At 27.0% G+C, this 13677-nt stretch overlaps 4 protein-coding genes across 4 annotated transcripts; 3 read left to right on the top strand and 1 right to left on the bottom strand.

Annotated features, from left to right (window-relative positions):
* Positions 1-4724: 4724 nt before the first annotated feature.
* Positions 4725-5571, top strand: PCYB_021040 (VIR-like CYIR protein; the record flags this gene model as incomplete). Its single annotated transcript, XM_004220454.1, has 2 exons — positions 4725-5293; positions 5457-5571. 2 exons carry the CDS (start codon positions 4725-4727, stop codon positions 5569-5571), a joined length of 684 nt encoding a protein of 227 aa, XP_004220502.1.
* A 2465-nt stretch (positions 5572-8036) lies between these two features.
* On the top strand, positions 8037-8961 carry PCYB_021030 (VIR-like CYIR protein; the record flags this gene model as incomplete). The annotated part of the gene is made up of 2 exons (XM_004220453.1): positions 8037-8087; positions 8230-8961. 2 exons carry the CDS (start codon positions 8037-8039, stop codon positions 8959-8961), a joined length of 783 nt encoding a protein of 260 aa, XP_004220501.1.
* A 423-nt stretch (positions 8962-9384) lies between these two features.
* PCYB_021020 (VIR-like CYIR protein) lies at positions 9385-10345 on the top strand (the record flags this gene model as incomplete). The annotated part of the gene is made up of 2 exons (XM_004220452.1): positions 9385-9855; positions 10001-10345. The coding sequence occupies 2 exons, from the start codon at positions 9385-9387 to the stop codon at positions 10343-10345; spliced, it is 816 nt and encodes a 271-aa protein (XP_004220500.1).
* A 2519-nt stretch (positions 10346-12864) lies between these two features.
* Positions 12865-13113, bottom strand: PCYB_021010 (hypothetical protein; the record flags this gene model as incomplete). The annotated part of the gene is made up of 1 exon (XM_004220451.1): positions 12865-13113. A coding segment is annotated over one exon (246 nt), but the record flags the coding sequence as incomplete, so codon positions are not given.
* Positions 13114-13677: the final 564 nt, after the last annotated feature.

Below are 13677 nucleotides of genomic sequence, written 5' to 3'. Positions count from 1 at the left end.
AATTATATATATAAAGTATAAAAAAAAAGAGAACAAAAAATCAAAATTAATAATTATGTTTTGATGGTTTAAAAAAATGTGCATATATACCCCTATAGTAGTTTTTCAAATGTAGTGTAATAAAAAGGTTATGTTAAATATATGTGATATTTAATTGACATATCCCTGCATGTTATGCATTAAATTATGATATTAATTTTATAATTGTAATATTTTTTTAATTATAGCATAAATTTTTGTTTTTTTCATATTAAACAGAATATATTATTTTTTTTTAAAAACTATCAATTGGAAGAAATGGGACGTTTTTAAAAACGTGCATATAGGTGAATAGTTTCTATAATGCCTTATGAACACATACTTTCTGTGGAGAATTTTTAAAGCATAAATTTTATGTATTCTATAATTACCTTAATAGGCGAATATAATAAATGGCATAAAGAAACATACTCTAGATACTTATGAAGACGGCATTACGTTTTATACTGCAACGAAATTTTAATTATGATAAACATATAATAAATTATGCCTTATTAAAAGTACAAAAGGATAAATTACCATTTATATAATTTTTGTAATGGAAATAAATATAAATAGGTGCAAGCGTATTTGTAGAGGTTTACCATGCGAATTGTTGATTTTCATGCAAGAGAAATTAGATGGTTTATTTCTCTTCACCGTTTAAATGTTGGTAACCACTAAATTCTTCGCCATATTCATCTAAATCGTTATCTTTTTCATCATTCATCTTAATCGAAGCTACAGCAGAAGTATACAAAATAGAAAAACCGATAACAACATCTGCATTGAGAAGTACTCTTCAGTTTGCAATCCTCGCATATTCGTGCTCTTCTTTGTATTTTTCGTGTCCATCATTGCTTGTTATATTTCCCTATTGATAGGGTTATAGGAATAATTTTACTTTTTATTCACCACTGAAATGTTATGTTATTGATATCTAGAGACTAGTCTAACTTATTCATCAATTTTGATTGCAATAATTTGTAAAATAATCGAATTTACCCTGCATATAATTGAGAAGCGTACGCTTACTAAATGGAACATAACATCATTCTCATGGTTTCAATTGTAATTCTTGTATATATTATTTTTTCACGTTTTTTATTCGCATAGTTATTCTCTTTTCCTTTTTTCACACTTTTTCTATTGTGTAAATTGTATAGCAATAAGAAATCGAAAAAGCATGAGTACAAAATTCAACATTTCATTATGTCATTATAATATATTTGGCGTGTTTGACAATGCAAGGAGAAAACACTACCAAGTCGTTTATATTAACATATAATAATCACTAATGGTATTTGTAGACTCAGTGTACTTCTATGCGTGAAGTATCGTGAAAGAAGCTATATATTTTTCTCAAAAATTTTAACATTTTCAAGCTTTCACTTTATCTATTACAACTGCGATTAGTGGGGTATGTCTTTTGATAGTCTTACATAATTGCGTTATTACGCTATTACGTCATTATGGTGTAACTCATATATATGGATGGGCAGGTAGATAGACGTTTTCGCCCTCAGAGTAAAGATTCGTTTTATCATAAGAAATGCCATTTTGTGGGTATAAGGAATTATGGAAATATCTGTGCACACCCTTTTTTTTGCAGTTATTTTTATAGTCGTTTACATAGGCATTTGCCAAATTGATATTTTTAAAGGAAAAATTGAAATAATTTTACTCGTTTCCTTTGGAGATACAATTGAAAGGGTTATGTGAACGATTCAACTTTTTTTCACCCTTTAAAGAAATTATATTTGATTATATGTTTAACATTAGCTAACAGATAAGGAATACCTGCGAACATTTTTTTGGACAATTTTTTTGCATGAGCATGCAACATTTGGAGTGTTTTTTATACAAATATATTTTTGCATACTAGGTTATGGTTTATATTTAACATTTCATCAAGTCAGTGTTTGCAGTTTTTTCTTTTCTTTTTTTTGTCTCATTTTTGAAGTTTTTACCGAATAAATGGCTAGTAAAATATTTATTCTTTTCTGTATTTTATATTTTTTTTGAAGCATTCGTGTAGGTTCATTTTTCATGATTTAAAAAATTACGATGTAAATGGGAAACGCTGAGTTCGGTTTAAGAACATTAAAAAAGGTGAAGCATAAATTAGGAAATTTCTATTCCAGTAGGAGGTGGCTTATTACAAATATATGCTTTACGTAAGTAATTGTGCCTCTTGACAAACTCAAATGTTCAGTTTAATAAGAGGTAATTATTTATTGGCCCGTTGTTTAACAGGATTACTAAGAGAATTTTTTGGGAACGGTGGAGTTTATATTAAGTAAAAGTGCATTACATGATATAACCCGTGCAAAGGCTTACTATATACATTAATTGGCACTATTGCTTTAAGGGGAATAAAATTTCCTCATCAAATATTCCCCTATCTAGACATAAGGGATAAGCCGAGTTATTTCTATAAATAGGTAAAGCCGCTCCTAAGTTTAGAAATAAAAAAAAAATGCGCCACAGCAAATTGGATGAAGGTGAAAACATCGTAGCCTTAAATTAAGACTTATATGAGGAATAAAATTTGTGTGCGCAGATAAAATCAGGGGCTTAAACATTCGCATGATGAGAAATAATATTATGTCCATTTATTTGAATTGCATTTTTAAAAATTTCTTTTAATTTGGCCGTATCAAAATGTATGTACGAATTTACAATACATGTTGCTCTTAACATTAGTGAAATTCCCCATTATTTGATTTTTCTGCATTTATGATTTCTTTCCTTTGCGGGCCATTCAAGAGAGGCAATGCACTGAGCACGGCAAAACGTATATCGAATGTCATAAGATGTCTATTTATAAAAATAAATTTTCTATAGCATGAGAAGTGAATTTATATGAATACAAACTGTGTCAGAGATGATCATAATTTTAAGATTTTTCACTGGGGATGTTACACTTATTTGTGCATATATAATTTCAAATTAGTGAAAAAACATATGTATCACTTAGCCTTTAGACATATGTGACACTTCGCAGAAATTCATCTCAATTTTGGGATATATTTTTAATGCAGAATGTAATTACTGAGCTTTTCTACTTATCCATAGCAGTTCTGTTTTTACGAGGATAACATTTATAAAGTTTTTATTTTATTTTTTCCTAGTGCAACAATGTTGTAGTGAAAATGCTAAAATAAACTCTTTTATTTTTAAAATTTTGAAATAAATGAGGCGGATAATGTTCAATTGAATATTAAATTAATGCAGCAATTTTTATGGAATAAAAATATGGACTATTTTTTTCAAGGCAAGCTAATAAGCTATGTACAGTATGACAAATATTCCCATTAAGAGTTATAAATATTTAAATACCGACAACTATATGTAGATTCGCAAAATATAACTTTTTTTTTTTTATTCACAGTGTATCGTTAATTGAATTATATAAATACTGTTTGCAAATTAAAAAATTATTCGTCATCATCTTACAAAAGAAGATTACCAGATTACCTTTTCCGTTGAGGAATACATAGTTGAAGGGTACTTTGTTGTTTTTTATAAGTATATTTATTTTGTTAACATTAATAGAACTACTTTTATTTATTACTAAATAATAAGCGAATAGCTGTTTTTTGTAATGTGTAAAAAATTGACACAAGGAAATATCCTTTGTGGCAACAAGATATGTTAATTTTTATATACTGTTATGTATGTCCCTATACTTCTTGTTATTTAATTTACATACTGAGCCCTATAATGGATACTAAGGAGACGGAAAAATGGGTACTATTTGATTATTCCATAAAAAGATCCTTTAAGATCATTATATGGATATTAAACTCTTAGTTTTCATACATCCCCCCCCAAAAAAATAACTAATAATTCATTTCTTAAAAGAAAGCATTAAATTATCGATTTAATTTATTTTCAGGAGGATATATTGAAAGGTTCAGCATCATATAACATGTATAATAACTTTGATGTTAATGCAAAGTTAGAAGAAAAAGAAGAAAAAGAAATAAAAATACTTAGCCGCTGTAATGTGTTTCAAAAGACAGATAAAAATTACAAGGATGAAGCTTATAATTTATGCCTCAGACTTGGGCCAAGTTTAAAATATCTACACGAAGTAGTTGATGGTGGAACTCGTAGATATAGTTGCATACACTATAATTATTGGATGAGCTATAAACTATTAAAAATGTTTATTAAAGATTCCGAAAATGAAATTGACAAATCTGTGCTCGAAAATTTTGGAGATGAACAGGATATTTTTGTTAAAAAGTATAATGATTATGGATGTGTCTATGATTATAAAAATTTAAATTTGGAGTATTTAAAAAAAATGGATGAGGAGAAATATTTGCATGATTATTTTATGAATTATTATACTGTTAAAAAAAATATAAGTTGTGAATCCAATAAAAAGGAAATGTATAAGGAATACCTAGAACACATTACTAATCTATATGAGAAATACAAAGGAAAGTGCTCTGATGCTTTTATTTATTGGACAAGCAAATGTCCATTATATTTTAAACGTGGAGATGAGTACGATCCAAAAAAGCTATCCGCAAAATTAGAGGGCCCATGCTTAAATAAGTGTGATGGCCAACCTTGTGAGGGAAGTGAGGATTCTGTAAAATGTCCAAAAAAAAAAAATGACATTTTATTATCTTAAATGTACAAATGCTGATGAGGAGGGTTACAGGCGATGTGCTTTAATACCATCAACAATGGAGTATACCGAGAATGAAGATGAAAGTAAAAGAAATGATGAAGTAGAGGAAGAAATTCCAGTGCCACCAGATCCGGCTGTAGTATTAGGAGGTATACTAAAAAAGAGGAAACAAATAACTGATCATAAAGCAGTGGAAAAAACATCTGGAAGTCATGATAACTCGCGAATGGACTCAAGCGCTTCACTTAGTGATCAATCTAATTCTGAATATTTAACCGAAGCAGATGGTATATCACCTTACTTGGTACTGACAGAAAAAGGAATTAAATGGAAAATACTTGATAATGAAACATTTGATTGTGAGAGATATGGATCAAAAGATACTTATGGATTATGTAAACACTTAAAAAAATTACATGAAGAAGGAAAAATTAAATTAAACCCCAATTCTAGTGGTCGCGATGTAAGAAATAGGCAACCATCACTTGGAAGAGAAGATGGTTTATTAGATATAGGATCATATGAAATGGGTAAAGATGATTCATACTCTCCTAACAACCGGAATGACATATATTCTTTATTAAGGACTAAGCAATTCCGAACAGGAACAACAATTGTTTTAATGTTAGGAATTTTTTTCGTTGGTTATATTTATTATAAAGTATGGCTATATTTTCTGAGTATAAATAATGTCTCTTATTTTTTCTGTTATGTATTAGTAAAACATTATGATCATAAAAAATTTGATACATTGTGCATATTATATTTTATCCTTTTTACGTTTTAGTATACTCCTATTGGATCCTTCTTTAGGAGTAGAAAAGGAGGGAGAAGAAATATTGATCATGAATATTTTGAAAGAAAATCGGAAGAGTTGTCTCGACGTAGTCAAAAATCGGTGAGTAAAAATCAGAATAAAGACCGAATACAAATTGCTTATCAGCAGGGATGAAGACCATAGATATGAAGTTATACAACATGTTAAATGTATTAGAAGAGCATGATGAGGATTTCACTTTGGCATCATTCCATACACACCTCTTTTTACTGAGTCTAAAAAGAAATGTGTGATATATGAATAATGTGAAGCTTTCATTTTAATGATTAACCTCTAACGAAAGAAAATTATTCTAACATTTAAAATGTGCAAATGTAAAATTTTGAAGAAGCTAGCTGAACAGGCGATAAAGAAAAAAAAATGCATAGATATGGTTATAAAATTTTTAGAATTAAAAAGGATAGAAGTTATATGTACGCACTATTGTAATGGTTACTATGGTATGGAGTGCCATTGAATACCCAGCTTAATAAAAAATTCTTTGACATGTGTACCACACCACGATTATCCATAAGATGGATTAATACATAAAAAAAGAAAAAAAAAACGCCTTAAATTAGTAACACATTATTTTTTTTTTTTGTCATTTTAAATAACAATAAACATTTATTGATTTTATTTGTTAAATGTTTTATCCGAACTTTTTTTTTTTTTTTTGTGACTTTTTTAGTAATATATAAAATTTTTAATATTGCGCATTTTTTGTAAAGCAATGGCATTAATTTATTTGCATCATTTTAAAGCAAAATATTTAGATCGTAGTTTATGACTAACCCATCTTTATTATTATTATTAGTAGTAGTAGTAGTGGTAGTATTGAGTTTTAATGTTAACCTAAACGTAGCTTTACACGCTCAAAAAAAGGTAGGGTACCTCATATGGAAAGGATAATGAGAAAACTAAGGAAAAGCGTAATTATGGGGAAACGCTAAAATGAATACCTTTTTTCGTAATTGTCTTAATTTTGAGTACCCATGTAAATGCAATAAGAAACACATATAAAAATGGCAAATTAATTATTTTTTTTGAAGGCATATAGAGATAATTTTAAATGATATATAGAAGGTTATTATCTTAATATGTGCTCATTTTTATTTTCGTTATGTTTTTATAAATTTAAATCGTTTTTACCTGTAAATAGCAAAAATACGAGTATTTTTACTAGATATATAAAATGGGCGTAATTCCCGCAGTGTCTTTTTAATAAATTGTTTCCTCCGTTAAGGCATGGAAACGGATCATGTGTGAAAATATTGTGAGGAGGTTTATTCTACAACGAAAGTAAATTTCATAATAATTAGCAAGAATACGTCTAATAAAAATGTATGTAAAATTATTTTCCCCTCACCTTTTGATATTATTTTACCAGATTGAAGCATTTTTCTTTATTATAAGTTCTGCAAAGTATAGCACATAAGGGACATGTTAAAAACGCACATAAAGTGTAATTATTTATAATTTTAGCTTTTTTTGTTCTAGAAATGATGAAGAAAAATGGGAAAAACATAGTTTAGGAAATTCCCACGCATTGACCTTACAAAGCTAACACAAAATTGATTTACGTTATATCAGAAATGTCAAAGTGTATTTCTGTTCACATATATATTTTTCAGAAAGTGTTATTAAACATAATATTTGATTTTATTAAAACAATTTATCAAATATTTTTTTCTTCCATAAATAGAAACTTAAATGTGAATAGCAAAAGAATCACGTTTTATATTTAAAATGGCAGTGTGCAGTGAAGCAGAATGTTCAATTAGTGCGGGCTTAAAAGTGTGGGGGGGAAGAAAAGTAGGTAAAACAGTATGTAGACTATTTTTTCTATTTTTCAATTAAGGTTAATAAATTTTTTAGCAAAAAATATATTTTACCTTTTAAACATCAGTAGCTTTTAAGATGTTCTCTATAATTTTTAAGAAATGGTATTCACACATTTATTTAAATATTAAATTTTATTTTATGCATTCTGCCATAGTACATGTATTTATCACTATAATAGTAAAATGTGCTGAATGCAATAAGATTATTTGTATACTATTAAGAGTTAAGAATACATGGCAATTTTCCAAAATTTATCGTTTATTAATTTTACTGAAAATAATGTATATATGTATTAATATTGTACGAGGAGCAATGGTATGAGTAAATAAATATTTATGCAAAGTGTAGAGAGCTCATATATATTAACATTTGTTCGATTTAATAAATCACATATTTATTTAAATATATAATGGCATATGTAACTATAAATACAGCAAAACTGTAGTGCAAGCATAATGAATTCCCCCCCACCGTTGCAATTCACATTTTGATTAAATTCTTTCATAATGCCTAAATTGCGTGATAACATAAGGCTAATCTTATGATTTATTTGCAAAGGAGGTGTAATAAACATATTAAAGGGACGACTTTACATTTATGTTTTAACTTTATTTATAACTTACAAATAGAAGACGCACATACAACATGGTGTATTTATAATAGACCACCACAATATCTTTTGTTGCATTATTATACTTAATGAAAATGTCTAAAGAAGCCGCCCCTCCTACTATTATAAAATTATTAGTAGAGGAAGTTAGTTTTTATATTTCATTCAAACCATAGGGAAGAACATATCATTTGAATATTCTGTTTATCCTAAAAATAACCAAACGAATTTTCTGAAATAACAAGAATCTATTAATATATATACTTTAATTTTTCTTTCTATATTCAGAATTTTAATTTGAGGAATAAAGAATTATACCTATCATATAAAGAACTTGATAAAGATTGTAACTGGAGTTATCGTGACTTGTACTGTTCGGATACTTTAACTAACTTCGTTCATGATTCTATAAGACCTCTTTATAAAAAACTTTGGAATAATTTCTTCAAAGTGAAGTACTATTCGGAAGATTTTAAATCTTTAACTAAAGACAGAAGTAAAATTTGTATATATTTAAAGTATTGGTTTTATGATCAGTTGTTGCATAAAAATATTGATAATGATGGCATTGGTAAATTCTTTTCTGCTTGGGAATCGACATCTCAGGGTTATAAGCGCGATCTTATTGGTTGCGAACTTTACAAAATGAATTTAAATGAAATTAAAGAGACGAAACTTTTGTATGATTATTTTTTATTGTATGATGGATATAATATTGATGAACTTGTAAGTCACAAAATATATGTTAGCCCATATTGCCAATATCTAAAGAAAGCTGCGGATGTGTATAAAAAGAGAAAAAGTGAATGCGCTATTGAGAAAAATAGTGGACTCTGTAAAGAATTTGAGAATTACATTAAAAAACACATGATTAAAAAGGATATAACATTATTTAAAGGGAAGTGCAAGAATGAGGAACAACTAGTATTTAAACGAATGAATGCTTCGGAAACTAGGTTGAATCCTTCTCTAAGAACATTAGTAGAAAATGTACATTTTAATATAACAATGAAGAAGTGAATTTAAAATTAAACATTCATACGTTCTATTGATATTCAATATCACAGCAATATTTATATACATGTATATTTCGCAGTAATTATTTATGTTTATATATTTTTTAATTGAATGCTTTATTTTTTAGGAGAAATCTTTGAAGGATGTACCTATATATAAATTTTATCAATTGTTAAATCATTCATATAGTGAAAAGGTTGAATCTAATATTTGTGACTTATTGGCAAGAAGTAATGGAATAATTGATAGACATATTCATAGACATTGTAATATGCTTAAGACAATATTAGATAAGCTGAATAGGGAACCAAGCAGCTTTGAAATGATTGAAAATAAAAATAAAATATGTGAATATTTAAACTATTGGATACATCATATAACAAAAGGCAATAGATCTCGTTCAAAAATTATAAAAGTATTTTTTACATGTGGGATAATTTAAATAATAAGAATAATCCTTGTGAACATAAATATTTTAACATTGGTGAAAAGGAGTTCACAAGGAAGAAAGATTTATATGACTTTCTAGAATTCTATGATAGTATAAAGGATAAATTGGAAAATGGTAGATCCACAAAAAATGCTAAATATTGCGATTACATAAAGTCTAATTNTGAAATGTATTATTACATGGTGCAAGAAGATAAGTGTAAAAAATCTTCAATATATAGCGATGAAATATTACTTTTTCAACAGAAATTTAAAGACAAGCCAGAGATATCTTCTTTAAAAGAGAAATGTACCTATAAATATCTTGATTTGGTATTTAATGATAAATTTGATGAAATAAATTCACCTACTAATCTACCTGAAGCGAATAGACCAGAGAGATTTAGTCCTAATGCAGATACTATTACTCTTACAAAAGGTGAATTTTCTGAAAGGTCTCTTAAAATGGTACATTACAATCTTATTATATTATAAAATTCATATAACTCGTATTTTTAATATTTTAAAATATGCTAGCACATTAAAAAAAAACACTTTTGAAAAAAGTTACATAATGGAACATCGTAATGCATTTTCTCCGTTTAATTTTTAGGAAGATGTCTTGAAACAGTTGCCTTCATATAAAACATACGAAGAATTGAATAATAAGAATAATGTTGAAAAGTACTGCAGTGATTGTATGGATATACTACATTTAGAATTTGATTACCCTGGTATTAATTACTTTTGTAGAATGCTATCAAAAAACTTAAGAGAATTGTCCCAAATAGACAGCACGGATAGTAAAGACCGTTGTGAATATTTTACCCATTGGATGAATGAAGAAATACAGAAAAGGTTTAGTAATTATAACAGTTCCACTCTTAACATCCCCTTAGTTAATATCCTTCTCAACATAGTTCTTACTATTAATAATAAGTTAAGGAAAAACCATTGATACTACAATTTTAATCCCAATTATAGTTACAAGCAACTGCAAGAAATGAAAGATTTGCATGACTTTTTTAAAAATTATAAACAAATTGAAAGTAAAGATTCTTCTATTAGTATATACGATCAGGCGCTTTGTTCATATGTTACTTATATATACAAATTATATAAAAGGTACATTGGTGGGTGTTGCGAATATTATGATAAAAATAACCATTATGTAGAGCATTGTCAATATTACTTTAAATGTGATAGAAAATTAAATCCGAATAATCTCCTCATTAAATTAAACTGTAATGAAAAGGTATCAGTTGAAGATTCCCAAAAAATATTTGAAGAATTAACTATTGATCGAGAAGTATTGTTGTTCACTGAAAAATCGCAGCAAAGATATAAAGACTTAGTCACTGGTAATAATTACTCTCCTTGGAATATGAAAAATTTATATAATAAAAACATACAGGATAGTGACCCCTTTTACATAGTAACTAAATCTGTTTTAGTACTTCTCGGAGTGCTATTGGTGTTTTTCGTCTTTTATAAAGTAAAAGCTGATTGCACAACAAACTACAAATATTATAAGACATGATTAATATTTTTTTCTTATAAAACGTGTAAATGTATCATATATGCATATATACATGTATTTTTTTTCCCCCCTTTGTATGTCAGTTTACACCTTTAGGAATATGGATCGATAGGTCATCAAAGAAAAGAGATAATCATACCCCTTATGAGGAATCGGAAAGCAAATTTATATATAATTCTTCAGAACCTACGAATACAGAACCTCAAGGAAGACAATTAAATATAGGGTACCATACTGCATAATATTTAAAATAATGATGGGTATTCAAGTTAGGTTGTTGTAAATATGCATTAGTGTAATATGATAAGGTTATATTGGATATGCAACAATGTATAGTATTAATTAGAAAAAAAGAAAAGAAAGAATCTTACAACTAAAATGTGTTTTATTTGATTTAATTTTTTTTGTAGCATAAATTTTTTTTTTTCGTTAAATGCTTAACATAAATTGATATGTTATGTGTAATGTCAATATTTCATTTAGGCGTTCTTTAACGTCTTCGTTATTCTCCTGTACTGGATAACAAAAAAAAAAATGTGTGACAAGAGCGCGTTTGTTTATTTTATAATTTACATTAAGTAAAATATGTCTGCTTTTCTATTTTGTATTGTAAATTGCAATAATAATTTGGGATTTACATGGGAAATAATAATATAATATTATTTTTCATATATAACACAAGTGGCTCCATTTTCATTTAGCAAAATAGAGTCACATATATTTATATTATATTTTTATAAAAGAAGAAATAAATAATTTTCCTTTAGACAGTATTACTAGAAATATTTGTTATAAAACTGATATGTTCAGAATAATTAAAATGTTTTTCTCTTTGAGGGTTTTCACAGTGCTTAACTAACTTGAGGAATATAAATTTGTAAAATGAAATGAAAATGCCAACCATTTAATATTTTAAATTTAGGAAATATGTATATTATAAAAATTATGAACATATGTATTGCTAAGAATATATATGAAAAGAAAAAAGTTTTTTGTTTTTTATTTTTCATAGGATTGTCAGAATACATCGATAGGATATTCTTAAATCACATTAGCGAATGTCGCACAAATAGTGTTTTATCCTTTTTTTATAAGAATTAACTGAATTGTTTACTAATTTGTTTTTATTTAATAACAATTTATTTATATTACAAAAATAACATCCCACATATGTTTAAACTAATTAACGATAATTCAGTGAATATCCTACACGAGGTCTACTGTTTTGATCGTTCTCATATGGAGGCTGAAAGGGTTCTTCTAAAAATTATCGCTCCATTTCTTGCTTTAATTTTTGATTTAATGTTTTCTTACTTCCTATGAGGTTAAGAAACCATGATCTAAAGTGTGTGAACTATTAGTATAGAAAAAAGGTGTGCATTATATAATTATATTGATCTAATAATAATAATTATTTTGTGAAAATATTTACATTAAAATATTTCATTTTTCAAAATGAAATATCTTTTACTTTATACACAAAAAGGAAAAAAAAGATGATTCCAACAACTGAACTGAGAACAGTGACAGGAAATTGGAAATGGGAAATTTTAAGTGGATTTCTTGCTGATTCTTCAGTAACAGGTACTGGATCTTGTCATTTAGCACAGAGCGTTAGGCATATCTCTTCTACATTCCTACATGTCAGTGTTGGACATTTTGGTTAAATTATCTCTCTTTGAATTACACACGCCTGCGGAGGACAAAAATTTTCACATAATTCTGTTAGATTAACACATGATTCTGGTGAAGAATATTGTTTAGGTTTTGGTGACAGAGTATTATATACCTCGGCCCACGGGCATCCTTCTTTTTCATCATGTGGACATTGTTTTTACTGTAAAAAAACATATGCGGTTTTTATTGAACAATCATCGCCAAGATAAAAAATTTTTTTATTCCAAAGTATATTATCAGTAATTGATGAGATTTGAATTAATATAAGGTAAAATAATAGTGTTTTGTTTTATTGAAATTCAAGCATTTATCCCTTTCAGAAATATCTGATATTAGATCCTTTTTTTTCTCATTTAAACACATATCGTCTAGTATTTTCTTAATCTGAACAATGGCAAATGAATCAATATCATTCTCGAATTTACATTTTTTATCAGGATGAGTTCTTGTGTTTTCTAATTTATTCCATAAGCACGAAATGCATTCATTCCATATTGCAGAATCAGTACCTGGAAATATACGGTAAGAGTTTTTTCCTTGTATAACAAGTACATGAAATATCTTTAATAGTTATTATTATTGGATTCGTCATTCAACATATCTTTGTAAGCATTATAATTTTTAATTAATATGCGAATAAATACATTTATAGGATATGATTGTTGACATATTTGACATTCCGTTAAATAATCATGTATATGAAAAGTGATCTGATTCAACATTAGACAACTCGTTATATAAATCTATTTAAGGAATTTTATTTACTGCATCATTCTGAAAATAAAAATAATGTCAGAATATATGAACCATTTTATAACAAAATAAACAATTTTAAAAAATTATTACGAGGATAAAAGGAAACAGAACAAAATGTGCTTCAAATAAATAATTAAAATGTACTAAAGTTTCCATTGTGTAAGGCACTATGTTTTTATTTAACAAAAATTATAATTTACTTTTTTTATTGAAGTTATATTATGAGTTACATAAAAGAATAATACTTAAAATTTTTATAGATTAAATGTATTTTAAAATTTAAAAAATACCGTAAATAAACATGAGTTATAAATTAG

This window comes from Plasmodium cynomolgi, chromosome 2 (assembly GCF_000321355.1).
Source record: "Plasmodium cynomolgi strain B DNA, chromosome 2, whole genome shotgun sequence".
In the NCBI taxonomy this organism is placed as follows: Eukaryota; Apicomplexa; class Aconoidasida; order Haemosporida; family Plasmodiidae; genus Plasmodium; species Plasmodium cynomolgi.
The sequence above is the reverse complement of the archived record's forward strand: the minus strand, read 5'-3'. Positions and strand labels throughout refer to the sequence as shown.